Here is a 15,657-nt window from a genome sequence, read left to right on the forward strand (position 1 = left end):
AAAAACCTTTGCGAGGGAACGGAAGGAGAGAGGCATGACAGAATCGGGTGATTGCGGTGGCTATAACTGCATTATTAGTTACTCTTTTCAAAAACATTTTGCGGCCTTGCGTTCTAGGGGCGAAGTCTCACAGTCCCCGGGGAAGAAAATATTTTCGACCGGAGGGTGGACAGTGGGCCTTTAAAGTCCCCCACTACTCCCTGCACCTTTACATTATATGTCCTGCCTATGCCCATTTCTTCGTCGTGATTTGGACTAGAATGTCATTAGCTCGAGTTTCTTCCTTGACTTATTCTGCCCTCTTTCTTTTCGCTTACGTCAAACCTATTATCTTTGTTTCGATAGCTTGGAGATCCGCCGCCACCGATCTGGCTCTCTGATTGCCACCGCACAGGGGTTGCATTGGAGGAGGAGCGAAGAAATGAATTAAGTTCGAGCCGGCGCTTTGACAACCGGAGACTCGCAGGAAGAGGGGGGAGGGGGGCGGCGTGTACACCCAGCGGCAAACGATGGGGGCAGAAGCGCGCGCAGCAAGCGGACAACGCGATAAAGGGAGGAAGGAAGAGATAGCAGCGACTGACTGATGCTGCTGACGCTGATAGTGAGTCAACCCCAGCTGCGGAGTTGGTTTCAGGGACAACGCCGCCGATGCCGACGCAAACAATATGATACCCTCGCTTCCGCAGCGCCAAGAACCAGGTCTAGCCGTGGGAAGGTGGTCACGTATTCGTCGACGTGCCGGGGCCTACGTGAAATAACCGGCGCGTCGGCAACTGAAGAGCACCCTATCCGCCACACAGGAACAGGGGGGGAGACCCTCCCCTCCTCTTTCTGCATGGCGGCGACGGTGTTCTATGCAGTCACGTTATCTTGACTCTCTAGAGGCGTCAGCGGCTTCCAGCGGTATCAGTCGGTCGCTGCTAGCGCTGGGGGGATGAAAGGGGGGCGGAGCAGCGCCACTCGCCGCGCAAGGCAGCGGCGGCGCCGCGCGGCGCTCCGCAGTTTTTAAACTGAAGCTGGGTGGCTGGATTGGCTGGCTGGGTCTAGTAACATTGACCCAGGCTTCTTGAGCTGGTTATACGAGGGACGACGCCACCGGCAACGACGACGAGGAACGGGCACCAAACAGCTGCGCTCTAAAACGACAAGGGTGCTGCAATGCTACCATCCCACAAAATGTCAGCATTTAGTGCCAGTCCTTTCTGGGCCATGAGCAAGGCGACCGGTGAAAGTAACTCGTTTGCCGCTGCTGCCAAACGAGCTGCCAGAGCAGAGGCCCAGCGCCGTCGCCGCCAGAACCCGGAGGTGCGTGCTGCCGCAGCAGAAGCTTATCGTCGCCGCCGTCGAGAAAATCCAGGAGTGCGCATCGCTGAAGCAGAGGCTAAGCGCCGCCGCCGAGCAGACTCTGCCGTTCGCGCCGCCGAAGCGGAGGCTCAACGCCGTCGCCGAGAGCTGCCAGGAGTAAGCGACGCTTATGCTGAAGCTAGGCGTCGCCGCCGAGAGGACCCTGCCTTTCGCGCCGCCGAAGCGGAGGCTAAGCGCCGCCGCCGAGCAGACCGTGCCGTTCGCGCCGCCGAAGCGGAGGCTCTACGCCGCCGCCGCCGAGAGGACCCGGCCTTTCGCGCCGCGGAAAGGGAGGCGAAGCGCCGCCGCCGAGCAGACCCTGCCGTTCGCGCCGCCGAAGCGGAGGCTCAACGCCGCCGCCGAGCACAACAAAAAGTTGTCTGTAATTGTGCATACATGTATCTTGCTCTAATTATTTGCCTCAATCTATCGGAGAATCTCAGATTATTATTTTTTTTTTTTCCAGTGTTTACAAACCCGAGGCAGAACGGAATTTCGATTGGTCTTAAAAGATAGCTTCGAGCGAGATTTGCCACTCATGTTTGATGATCAGGGCCACTTTGATGTCCTGATTTCAAGGAGCTAAGGCGCCTTTCTTTTTTTCCCTGTGTTTGCCTACAGGCACGAACTGTCCATGCCAAAGCTCTAACGACGAGGCGACGCAAGTCAACGTTCAAGTGGCAGTCAAGTCGGCGCAGGTAACCGTGAAAGTGAAGAAAAGATCCTTTGGCACACAAACATGTGAGTCAAGAAATGAAATTGGTGCATAATAATGCTCATCATCTTGCAAACAATGCTAGCATGCTTAGAGGAAAAAGAAATCTGTACTTATACTGTTATCAGTCATTTTTGAGATAATTTATTGTGCAGTCTGCGTAGCATGCTTACTATATCAACATGCATCAACTTCACCATTGGAGCATTGTGATAAATATAGCATGCAATATTGTTAAAGATCATGTGTTGCAAAAAAAGTAATCGGACGTGGGCAGAGAAGTTTTAACGAATGGGAAAAAATAGATAAAATTCAAGAACAGGCGAGGTAATCATCACTTTCAGGGCCACTTGTGCCCTGAAAGTGCACATTGTGCAAAGTGCCTCACTGTGCAGGAAGTTCCTGTAACCAAAGGAAATTGACTGAGCTGAAACGAAAATTCGCCAATTTCATTTAGGGTAGGAATCAAACCCTTACCTGTGAATTGGGCATGCTACCCATATGCCATGAATGGTCGTTGTTCCAAGCTGAATAGATGTGGGTCTAGTGAATGCATGATGGTGTTTGTTGTATTGAATTGTCTTAGAGACATGCAATATATATATATATATATAAAAATAAAACTAAAGAAAGGCAGTAAGAAATGACGGGGAAAAAAAAATAAAAAACAAAGAAAGAAAGAAAAGAAACAAAATTACACATACAGATCAAAGATATAAGATTTTACTTCTTTCCCTGTGCTGGAAGATAAAACATTATCTGGCAGGTTGTTCAACACATCAGGTACATAGAAGGCACGGACACGTTTGCCATATCTTGTCCGTACTCTTGGTAAGGTAAAGCGGTCGCGTGGACGTAATGTTCTGGCAGGCACATGCGGGAGGCAGAACTCATTGTTCCATATATATGAAAGGATTACCGTTTCTTTGAATAACAGCCTGAACGAGGGCATGTGCGAGCATAAAAAAAGACCGGGATTGTTAGTAATGTGCACACCATACATCACCGCCCGAATTATGGATTTTAGTAAAGAATCAACTTTATTGCCCCAAAACATTGAACAGAAATAAAAAGAACAGATTCCATATCTCAACACACTGTACGCCAATGCATGTGCTATTGTTTTCCTTATGTAAATTGGGCATAGTGCTTTAATAGAATACAGCAGGCAGGCTACTTTGCGCAGCCTTTCACAAACGTTAGCCAAGTGAGTGTTCCAGGACATGTTAGAATCGAAATGAACACCGAGATAATTGACACTTGAGAGGTATGGAATAGGAGAGCAAGAACAATTGTTACACAGAGGAGAATGAAGAAACACTGGAGTGATGACAGGAATAGATTTCAGCGGATCGTGAAAACATACTAATTTAGTTTTATTTTGGTTAATAGAAATTAAGTTATTACAGTACCAACTGATAACATTTGTGGTGTCAGTTTGTAATTCAGCCACGGCTTGATGGTAATTAGTATGACGAGATACTTAAAAGCGTGCCATCTGCATATTGAAACACCCGACAGTGAAAAATTGCTTGACTGAGATCATTAACATACAAGTTGAATAAAAGGGGAGCTAAAATCGACCCCTGGGGAATTCCAGCGCTCAACTGTCTAGGTTTGCTTTTAATATTTCCGAGAACTATTACTTGGATTCGACCGTGCAAGTAATTCTCAAGGAAAGTTAAGTTAATGATGCATGCATGAGTAGAACCCCGCCGGGGTGGCGCAGTGGTTACGGCGCTCGACTACTGTTCCCAAAGAACGCGGGATCGAATCCCGGTCTCGGCGGCCGCTTTTCGATGGAGGCGAAAAGCAAGACGCCTGTGTGCTGTGCGATGTCAGTGCACGTTGAAGAACCCCAGGTGGTCGAAATTTCCGGAGTCCTCCACTACGGCGTCTCTCATAGCCTGAGTTGCTTTGGGACGTTAAACCCCACAAACCAAACCAAACCATACATGAGTAGTTATGTATGCTTATTAAGATTCTGGCAATTATTCAAACTTAGATTAATGTTCACCACAGGGCAAAGGGTGCTGTGATCTGTGTTTTATTGTTCATCATTAAGAAGAGTGAAGTGCCCTGACAACAAAGCTGCTGTTGTAGCCATTTACGCCAAGCAAGGAATAGAAGCAGGTGATGGCTTCTTGGTTCAGCAGGTCTGCCAGTACGATGAGGTTGTGCTTTGTGACTAGGCAGTGTGAGGACTTTGTGTGCGTATGTCGTGCCTGGAACAAGTGAAGCAGCAGCAATAAGTTCTGCAGCCTTGGATGAGGAAAAAGCCATTAGTGGTGGTAGGCGAGTTCAATCAAAACATCCATGTAACAAGCAAATTTCCGTAGATGCTGTATACGTCGGCTGGTTTGGTGATGGCACCAGCTATGAGTGCCATTCGAACCAACTGCAGCACATGAAATTGATTTGATCTTCCACAATGGAGTCACTTCAAACTTGTGAAATACTGCAGAACCCGTTTTGTCTGTCATAAAGCAGTGCTTCTTGCAGTTGGTGAAGGGCCAGTAAAAAGAAGTCATCGTCGAGGATGTAGAACCAAAAATGCGTGAAGGGGCAGAGGATATGACTTAATGAGTGTAGGTATACCGGTTATCGTATACAGTTATGGAGTGGAGCCAAGTGAAATGGTCACAGTGATAAAGTTTGATGACAGTTCTTTGAAAGAGTGAAGAAAGCAGTTTAGTTATGTTAGGGAACAGGATATCTATCAAGGAGTTAGGAGTGATCTCAACTACGACGAGTGAAAGTGATAAATTTTACGTATGTGTGAATGTGTAGTGACTCGTGAGCAAGTGAAGGTATCCAGAGTGTGTGCATAATAATCATATAGTTGGTAACATATTAGTTCTGTAGCATTAATAATTAAGGTAACAGGCATCATAATTAAGCTTAATAGTAGTCTACCACATTTTATTATTACAGTCATTTGCCACGTGAGCACGTTTTGCTTGTATGCGGCGCTTGCAGCTAGCAATATACATAAGTGGTCCTTCAGACGAACAAAAAGATGTTACAATTTCCACACAATCTTAAAAACTTAGCGTTCATATTCAATTGCACAGTTATGTACATAAAGTAAGGCACAGCTTCAAATTTTCTCTGCTTTTTTTGTTTTCAGGTTTTGTATTTTCAGAAATCTATTTTACAAATTAGTATAATTTGTTTGGTACAGAAGGAGGTCCTAAAGCGAAGCTGTCAGGGGGACCGCCAGACATTAGACAAATTTGCAAAAAACAAAAACCCATGTAAACAAAATGAAAGAAAAAACAAGCAGGTAGCAATGGCATCAACTTTTTGATGACATACTACGTAAAAAACAAATGTTTCTTAGTGCTTGCTTCGCATTTGAACCGAACTGAAGCACAAGTCTTGCTTAGATAACAAATTGAATAAAAAGGGAAGTGAAAACTTCTGCACCTCTTTTCATCATGATCATCAGCCTGACTATACCCACTGCAGGGCGAAGGCCTCTCCCATATTTCTCCACTTAACCCGGTTCTGTGCTAGCTGCATCCACTTGACCCCTACGAACTTCTTAACCTCATCCGCCCACCTAACTTTCTGCCGCCCCCTGCTACGCTTTCCATCCCTCGGAATCCAGTTTGTTACCCTAAGCGACCATGGGTTATCCTCTCTTTGCACTACATGTCCTGCCCATGTCCATTTCTTCTTCTTAATTTCCACTAGAATGTCAGTAACTTGAGGTATTTCTCTGACCCACTCTGTCCGCTTCCAATCTCTTAATGTTACCCCTACCATTTTTCGTTCTATAGCCCTCTGAGTTGTCCTCAACTTAAGTAGAACCCTCTTGGTTAGCCTCCACGTTTCAGCCCCATAGGTGAGTACAGGTAAGATGCAACTGTTATATACTTTCCTCTTTAGCGATACCGGTAAGCTGCTAGTCATAATCCACTTCATGCTCTCTCTCTTTTCATGCTTCGTGTATATTTTTGGCAATATGTATGTGTCTGTTTTCTGCAGGTTGGATTTACTTTTTGGTTTTACGATTTTAAATTCACGGATGAAATATCGGTTTGTATATATTACATAGTCACATAACTCCTCTAAATGTAAAACATCTATCAGCTTGGCTATATCATTTTCATTCATGGCACCCGTTGCAACACCATATGCCATGTTTTTCACGCATTTATTTACGAGCCTGTTTATTTGATTTGATAACGTAAAATATTTTCACCAATTGATTTTAAACACTATTTTTCTCATCTCAAGGGTTGTGCAGCTTCTGATATGATACAGCTTGGCTTACAAAGCTCTTAGCTTCTGACACAGCCTCCACATGCTTATTCCAGCAGAATGCATCGTCAAATTCGATGCCCAAATACTTTCCACGGATACTGTATGTATTGGATAGGGATGCACGTGCAGTTTGTGCATGCTTCCGTGTGCAGGATTATTGGTCTTGGCATATCTAGTTTCCTGTGGGGATTGTGGGAGCACAAAAGCTTAGTATTTGACTCGTTGACAAATATGAAGTTTTTTTTTTCAAACCAGCTCACGATTTTGTGAGCATCGGACTGCAAATAACTGCATGCCACGTGAAGGTTTGGTTGAGGCAAGACCAGCGCTGTGTCATCTGCAAATTGATAGCGTATCGAGTGCAAAATCAGGAGCTCGAGGTCATTCACATGTAAAATGAATAATAAAGGGCCCAGCGAAGAACCTTGGAGAACTCCATATTTGCTTTCCTTCAGGTCGCTATAACTTTCACTAGTTCTCACTGTTTGTTTGCAAGTCACAAAGTAATTTTTCACTACCGACACAAATGGCCCCCGAAATCCCATATTTACTAGCATAAACAATAGCAGATCTCTGTTAATAGTATCAAATGCTTTTGTCAAATCCAAAAACAAGCACAGTATGATTTCATTGTCATCACTTTTTGAGTGCAGAAGGTCTGAAAAGTTTTCAAGCAGCGTTATGGTGCCCTGTCCTGAACCCATATTGAGTAGATAAAAACAATGCTTTTCTCTGAAAAGCTAGTCATTACTTTTACTAAATATTTCCCCATAATGTGCACTAAAGCAGGCAGTATTGCTATTGGCCTATAATTCTGTACATCACTTTCTCCCTTTCTTGTACAGAAATCATATCACACTTTTTAAGCGCAGTGGGTGTAACACCAGTCATTAGTGATCCTTTAATAATTGCTAGGATAACATGTTTCAGTTCAATAATGTTTCAAATTAGATCTGTTCCTCTTATACTGTCAATACATGGCGGTTTACCAATCTGTATTTTGTTTAGGATACAGAGGAGGTTATTCTCTGTCATTGTTGGTAAATATGCTGAGTTCAGAAATGTGCCCACATCAACCTTGTTTTCAAATTTTACAGTACTTCCCTAAGTTCATCATTGGAATTTATGAAGTGATCATTAATTCACATGCTAAGGCTCTGAAATCACTCACTTAGCTTTCCTGAATGGTATCATCAGTACTATGCTTCTTTTTCCTGGACATAAGCTCCCCAAGGAGCTCCCATATTGCTCTCACGTTCCTTGAACTGTCGTTGAACCTTTTGAAAAAGAAACATTCTTTAGCCAACCTCTGTTTTGCTGTTACTAAATTGCAAATTCTCTTGTACTCTGCCTTTAGAACTAAGTTTTCTGGGTTTTTCCTGCACCGCTTCCAAATGGGATCATTTTCATTTCAAATCTCCATTATTTCCTTGTTTATGCACAGACATTTTGCATTCTTTTGTTTGATCACCTTCTCCTTACATGCTTTAGAGTATATGCCAGCTAATATGTTTTACAAGCTTTTCATATATTTTGACATGATTGTGTTGCGTCAGAGAGTTCTAATTGAACTGCTTTATCAGTTTGTCCGCTAATGCAATGTTTATCTCCGTCGTTTTATGCTGTTCATTTTAGCTTGGGACCACTTGCTCTTTCAAATAAGCTGCACAGACAAAATAATGATCAGCTGCTTCCTGTCTCATCACACCAGCCACAGTTCGTTTTACAGTTTGTCACAGTATGGTCTATGCAGCTGTGTGTAAACTGATCTTCGCGCCGCTCCGCCCTCGTTTAATCTTCAATTATATTAATTGGTCCATATTCTGATAAAAGATTCAAGTAACCTTGTACATGGGGCTTAACAGAGTTCTGTACATCAGTATTAACGTCTCCATTGAGAATTGGATTTATAGTGCACATTTGTGAAAGCAGTGTTTAGCTCTATCAAAAACTGCTCTACATCGGTACTTGGAGGCCTATAAATTCCACAGATGGCATAGTTTTCATTACGAGTGGTAAGTTATATAACCGATTCAGTGGTTTTGAATGTACTATGAATCACTTCTGAGCAGTGTTCTGTCCTCACAAAAACTAAAATTCCTCCTCCCTTGCATTCAACCCTTCAAAACTTGTATTGTTTATAACCGTCTAGGTTGTAAATGCAGCACTCTGCACTTTGCAAATTTGTTCCACATGCAACTGTTATGTCCAGACAAATGGTTGCACTGGCTAAATAATACTTCAGTTGATCCCAGTATTTTTTAACACTTCTTATATTAATTTGTATGTCGGTCAATTTCAATGGAATGCTTGTAGTTATTATTTAAGGCGTCGTGCACATATACTCCCCAGTCGTGGAATTAACAGAAGCTCTTCGACATTTTAATGCACCTTATCGTGGTCTGCCGCGTCCTTCACTTGAATCATGGAGGCCCTGGCAGTCTTCCTGACCAAGATATTTCTGTTCCTTGTCTAAACAAACTTGAAATCTTTCGATTTTGCTGCTATCTTTGTCATCCAGAGAAGGTTTCTCGCTCGCGGTGTCAAATTTTTATGTACGAAAATTCCTTCTAAGTTCAACTGTTTGCGCTTTTCTATCCATCTGTCTCTGGTCATTCTGTGCGTAAACCTAACCAAGATTGGTGCAGTCTTCCCATCTCGCACTTTCAGTCTGTGCACAGCTTCTATTTATTTTTTCAGGCACAGGGAGATGTAGTTTTTGAGCCAGATCTTGGATCTTCTGCATAACATCCTCATTTTCTAGATCAGCAACTTCATGTATTTCAATGTTTTTTTTCTTCAAGAATACAGCTCTGTGCTGTCAGTGGGAATATGGAGTTTCCTAATATCATTTGCTTTCTCATTCATCATTGCTGATTAGCCTAACAAGGACCTCTGATCTGTTAGCCTTGATAGCGTAGGTAGTGAGAAGGGTTATACACAGCTCCCACCCTCCCCTTTGATCCACATTCTATGTGACACTCACGGTAATACAGGATGCTCCACGCTGCTGGTGCTGCTAAACACTCTCGAGGTTAGGCTATAGCCCACATAAATACTTAGGAAAGTAGTGAACAGCCATTGCCGTAGCTCAGTCAGCAGAAAACCGGATGCAAAATTTGGAGGTCATGGGTCTGGGTCTCACTGGTAACATGTGGTTGTTTCTCCTTCTGCTTGCTAATTGATTATTTTTATTAATATTATTTCATGTCGATCACTGCACACACCGAAAATCTCTGATCTCACTTGGTATCAGTTACTGTTGGCTATATGTCACAAATCAGTGTCGCATATGCGAAGTTTCCCTTTTTGACAAAAAATGCTGTCTCTCATGCTCTCACAGAAAAACATAAGACTGTCTCTGGAGATTTTAGCATTATCGTTTTATGGGCCTGTATTGTTATCTGTTATTACCAGTGTTTTTATTGTTAAGCAGAGTTTATTTTTCTCTCTCTCTTCTAATAAATCATTCGCAAGTACGATACGTACCCTGACCTCGAGTTTGCACCTACACATGATTAACAACTTACAACTCACGTAACATTCTCTAGCTGAGGCAGGGACTTAATTTGCACCCAAAGCAGAAAGAAAAAAAAAAAAAGGCATGGACATCCTTCAAATGACGGCATTTTGTTTATGTAGAAAAAAACATCGTGGCATAAACATTCTAAACACTAGAGGTTAAAAGTGCTAATGCCAAGCTGTACTTTCAACTGCTTGAAAATAACACTGTCAAATGCTAGTGGCAGCAACGCATTAAGTTGGCAAGGTTCAAAATGCCTCCAAAAGCAATATCTGTTCAGTGCATTGCATACCGGGTGAAAGTATATTTGTGGTGGCTATTGTCATACGCTGTGAGCAAATGCCTTGTCAGTTTGAGAAAATGACAGAAATATAAGCTGACCATATGAGAATAAGGGCACTGCAGCGCACCTCGATGATTGTGAACGTGCAGAAGATATGTGTATGCATAAATTTTGAGGAAAAATGATCTTCTTTTAAGCTGGCAGTGAAATGTTCTAGAAGCCTTCTGGAACACTGTACTAGGAGAAAAAAAAAAAAAAAAAAGACTTGGAAATATCTAGTGCGCTTGCTGCAATTGCTGTTGTTCTGCAACCTGTGTTGTCTTCCTGCCAAGCCTGCGTTAGAGGTGAACTAGTTCTCACTGCATTAACTTGATGTGTAGCTGTGCTTTGATTTTGCTTTGCTGTTCATAATTCATTTTTTTCGATATTCCATCGCAAGGTTACACAAAACATGTTAAGCAAAAATGTCTGCGCAAGCAGAGTATCGCGGTTATTGCACGTTGCCATGCAGTTCATAATACCGACCACCAATGCAGGAAGGATTCTAATTCTTTTCCTATATGGTTCGAAAAAGTTTGCTCAGTGTTGCTTTGCTACAGTGTTTTACTGCATTTCTAGTTATAGCATTTAGTATTCACTTGCAGTAAAGCACCGTTGCAATTTCTTTTTCTGATTCCTAGCTGTCGACGTTGCTGGCCGTTGTCACCACCGCACGCCGTTATGGCTACATCAGAACCTGGTTCAACCAGCCATTGTGGAAGAAGAAAGCCACAGCCCAGGCCTGTGGAAGTATGGAGATAACTGCAGCGAGCCAACAAGTATACAGCTTGGGCAAGTTCTCAGCACCCAAAGACTGGTGTCAGAGATGAACGAAGTTGCTGGGGAGTGGACGCCCCTTGACGAGCTATGTTCTGATGGAAATGTCACTTGAACGTCGATCTTCTTTGCTGTGTCTAGCCCAACGCAGGCCCTTCAGTTCCTTAAGATCGCAGTTGCCTGTGAGAGGAAATACGACCGTATCCAGTGCTGTTCCTTGTTTCCACAGTGCACAAGGTAGCACAGTCTGTGTCAAAGGTTTAGAGCTCAGGGGGTCTGTTCCTTGGCCGCACCGTGTGTCTCGTAATCCATTATGAGTGTTTCAAACCTCCTGAAGGTAAGATAATTTTCTATGCCACTCTAACAAGAACTCTAATAAATGTTAATGGAGCACCACCATGTGGCTTAGAAGCAGGCCTCCTGGGCTGTATAACTTTTGACAAGGACTGCATGTGTATATTCCTCCACCAACCTATGGAAAGCTGTTGCTCATTTCTCTCAGCAAGTGCATATATTTGTGACTGCTAAGAGGTTGCAAACCACAACTGGACATTGCCACGATCAAGAAGCACAATATTGGTTAAGGGACCACATCTTGCAGTGCACAATGCTGGTGATGGGGTCCCCAACACACTGATGTTGTGGCCAGGTAAAAAAAGAAAACGAACACCCACCTGGCCACACTTGGATAAATTAAACTGCATCATATCTGGGCAAAAAGAACCTTGGAAGATGCTTGGAAAGATGGGGTTTAAAGGGGTTGATTCACTGCAGCAACATATCGAAGCAGGTGCAGATGCGAAATGCAAGACTGTAGAGGACTGCCTGTCCTTTTCTACTCCAAAAATGTACAAACGTGTGCTATATTATTTCATTTCATACCTTGATAATCCTGACAATTGACATTACGTAGAGGGTGCGGTGATATGGAAAGTGAAGCCTAACTAAGTTCAGTAGTTAGCACTTTCACAGAATTTAAAATGAAAGGAGATGGTTGTCAGGTGATGGAGGCTGTTGTTCCAGTTGGCTGCCGTTCTGGTCATGAATAACGGAAAATGTGGCAGTGTTCATGCATCATGTAAAATTTGAAGTGTGTGTCCCGGTATGCATTTGGAAATGTGAAGGTGCACATATCGAGCTAGGGTTTGCGATGAAGCATATATGATATATATATGTGTGTGTGATGAATCTGTGTCCAGACTGCAGTAGCAGAATGAAGGATTATGTGGAACTTTTGGACCTAGGGTTCTTTTTGCACATGAAGTTCTGTGTACTACTAATGCATGCTGGGTCAAACAAGGTTGAAAAAAGGTTGAAAATGCCTAATAATTGATATGATGCCTCAAAACTTACAACTTAACAGCAAATCTTTGCTAAAGATACTGCACTCATGTTCTTTATAGTCCTGATATTTTATAAACTTTATGTAATTCCTTTTCAAACAGGTGCCTCTGATCATCTGATGCCTAAAAGATTGTCACTGCACTTTCAGCATAACAATGACCATTAAATATTAATTCTATGACCCTGTGAAATGTGTTGTTACTTTTGAGCTTTTTTATAAATGATGCTATTCGATTTTCATTCCTGCTTGTGTCTAGAAAATTATGAAATGAAAGATGCGCAGATGAATTATACCACAGCAATGTGCAAGGAACGCTGAACCACCACCAAAGTTTGACATGAAAAGACTGTGCCAGTGATGTTCACGCTGCACTGCATTGTATCAGCAGCTGATGTCTGTTTACTGTATCTTGCATACCTTTTGATAAGTGTGTATAATACAAAGACAAGATGCAGTGTAAAGGCTGGTTCACATGGAACACAGCAGCAAAAGTGGCAACGACAGCTGAAAACTGGTTTTTGCGTCACCGCGGCAGAAATCGTTAGCGTTTTTGCTCGCACGTGAAGCAGGCTTAAATTTTGTGCAAGTCCATCTGGTCCCCTCTGCCTTTGGTGTACCGATACGTGTGCTGTCAGCAATACAACACTCCAATGTTTCAGAGGTGCATATTTTCATTTAGCGCAGATGGGAGAACATATAGTGACCTCTCATTCATTGATATGCATGTGACGAATCAGCATGCAGTATTGCTTGTCGGTTCAAAGAATATAGTTCAGTATTACAAAGCTGATTGAGGTGTTTAGTGCACTACATGCTGGTGAAAGGTTCTTCACGACGCCATAAAAAAAAACAAAATAAAACGGCAGAGCTGCAATGCTCATATAGATGACACACCACACTTCGGTTCAGATTTTCACATTAGTGCACCTGTAAGGAAGCTGCTGCAGAGGAAGGAACACAAGGTTGGTATCGAAAGGAAAAAAAAAAAAAAAAAAAACGGAGACTAATGTCATAGACCCCACGGGATGAGCGAAAGCGCAAAGCATGCTGGATACTCAGACTTCTGCCCTTCTGGGTCGATCGGCAAGTACCGAGTCTATGGTGGTGTGCTTAAAATGCGGTGTAGTTAAGCTTGAATCAGCTTTTGTTTTTTTTAAGTCTGAATGAAGGCATAAAAAGGTCAGCATAATATATGGGCATCATTGCATTATTATACCGTGTTCAGTGTTCTGTTCTTGAAAATGGGAGGAGAGAGCATTGTAAATGTGACCGTTTCTGCGAGTGTTGTCTGTATGCGCTCAAGTTTAGCATGCCTCATTCACTCGCTAAAAGTTTGTTGGTTGTTACTGTTATTGTGCATCCCAATACATTGATCACTATATATATTAAACAATTCTCTGGAGGTTATGCGCCACCAGGATTATCTGTACTGCCATCAGCCATAAGCTAGCATATGTACAAGCAGACTGCCGTACAATTTGTGGCCGTGACGGCAAAGCTTGTGCACTTTTTTTGCTCTCTTTACAAAGCTTTCATGTGTTACGCTCCACTCCATTGGAGCTGCAGGGGTCTCTTGCTGTGAGGTGTACTGCCGCAGCTTGCAAGCAAGGTACACTGTGTCTTAATTGACTGGGACATGCGATTAGGCCATGACAGCTAGCAATTGGGCATAAACTGATTATTGCATTTTGCTCCACACACGTTAAATTATAAATTCTCGAAATTTGAGCTCATTCGGTGCATTAGATATTTTTAAAACAAATTTTTATTATTAGTATTGAAATCAGCTTTCTGGTCTGACAACCATTGGCTGCTGACATCACGAGATATCATCCCCATGTCGTCTGCTATTCGCGGTATTGGCTGCACTCTTGCATGTACGGTTTGGACGGTGGTCACTGCGAGCTTTTTTTTTCTTCAGCAAAAATATTTTATTCTCATATTCCCTTTCTTCTTTGAGAAGCCTTCTCTATAATATGTGACCTTTGTGATCGTCGGACTTGTTTTGGGCCTTGTCTAGACATTATCGAGGAGGCTGAAATAGATGGGCTCATGCTGTATACTTTTGAGCTTACAAACAGAAACATATTATTTTTGCGTTATGAGAGTTGGCTTGTTTTAGCAACAAGCACTCCCACATATAAAAAGGCACATGTCCAAAGGTCCTTATGTCGTATTATGTGTAGCAAAAGGGGAGAGGGATTAGCATTGTGTTGCTGATAGCCGAGCTATTGCCCGTCGCTCTTTTGATTTAAAAGCTACGAGAAAAGCCCAAACAAGCATAAGTATACGTGAGAGCATACTTTGAGACTTTAGAGGAGCTTGCTATTATATGCGCATACCTTTGCCTGTTTTTTTTTTATGACAATTCTTGAAACCTCCATTAACTTCAGAATATAAAACCCCTGTTTCTTCCCATCAGAAAAGAGCATGTAGCCATTTTGCTGTTGTGCACTTCATGCTTGGTAGTTTGCACCAGATGTGCATTCCGGTGCCACAAAACATGGAGGTATTGGGTGCGAGGACATATCGTGACGCCGCCCCTCGGAAGCGGCCGTGTGACAAACTAAGTGGGATAACGCGCATTGAATGGCTGCTGTAGGATGCTCTCCTAGGCAATTCAGTTGCGCGTTAACATTACATTCATTTATTTATTTATTATACACCTTGGTCTGTGCCTGTACAAGTTTATTTTGTGGTATTGGACCCACTCATTCGGCAAGAAAGCACTTACCAAATCAGAGTTATCGAAGTTGGCGAGCTTTACATACGACAACGTGCACCAGCTGCAGCATTGCTGCTGTTATGAAAAAAAAACGAAACTGAATCTGCTACACAAGCAGTCAGACTTAAACGGTCACTGAACAGGTAATAGGATTCCTCGGCAAGAGCAGAGGACAGTCAGGAGTCTGACGAAGGCTGAGCACCTTCGCATAGCGCCGGCGGAAGCGGCACTGTTCGCCTGCTGCCTTGAACCAGACAAATTTGACTGTGAGGATGACATGGATTAACTTTTAACAGTGAAGACGTGCATTCTACGCAGCGAATTCTTGCGCGGTGAATATCATCATTGGCACTCTTGGTTAGAGCGGATATCCCCGCGCCCAGTAGGTTTCTTTCTTTTTCTTTTTTTTTTTACGCATATCTCGATGACCACATCACAACATGTATGCAATGCTCTATCATTCGCTTATTCACGGACTCTGTCATTTGAAATTACTACAGTATTGGAGACACTGCCCGAGACAGCCCACCATTTATACCGCTGCCCGAGGCAATCTTCTAGTTCAGTTCAGTGAAACTTTCCATGCCAACACGTTCATTTAGAATAACTTGAGACCTTCTGGCTTTCGCACGAT

General features: G+C 43.0%; 1 protein-coding gene across 5 annotated transcripts; it reads left to right on the forward strand.

Moving 5' to 3' along the window:
• The first annotated feature begins 927 nt into the window (after nucleotides 1-927).
• Nucleotides 928-14,467, forward strand: LOC146200239 (uncharacterized). Of its 5 annotated transcripts, none has more exons than XM_084595434.1 (3): nucleotides 928-1,722; nucleotides 1,966-2,042; nucleotides 10,818-14,467. In XM_084595434.1, exons 1-3 carry the CDS (start codon nucleotides 1,159-1,161, stop codon nucleotides 10,936-10,938), a joined length of 762 nt encoding a protein of 253 aa, XP_084451560.1. In that variant the 5' UTR covers nucleotides 928-1,158; the 3' UTR covers nucleotides 10,939-14,467. The 5 variants fall into 5 exon arrangements, with proteins under 5 accessions (XP_084451560.1, XP_084451561.1, XP_084451562.1 ...); XM_084595435.1 differs by having other exon boundaries at nucleotides 930-1,461; nucleotides 10,818-14,465; XM_084595436.1 differs by having other exon boundaries at nucleotides 931-1,305; nucleotides 10,818-14,465.
• Nucleotides 14,468-15,657: the final 1,190 nt, after the last annotated feature.

This window comes from Amblyomma maculatum, chromosome 2 (genome assembly GCF_055883805.1).
Source record: "Amblyomma maculatum isolate TAMU_Amacu chromosome 2, ASM5588380v1, whole genome shotgun sequence".
Classification (NCBI taxonomy): domain Eukaryota; kingdom Metazoa; phylum Arthropoda; class Arachnida; order Ixodida; family Ixodidae; genus Amblyomma; species Amblyomma maculatum.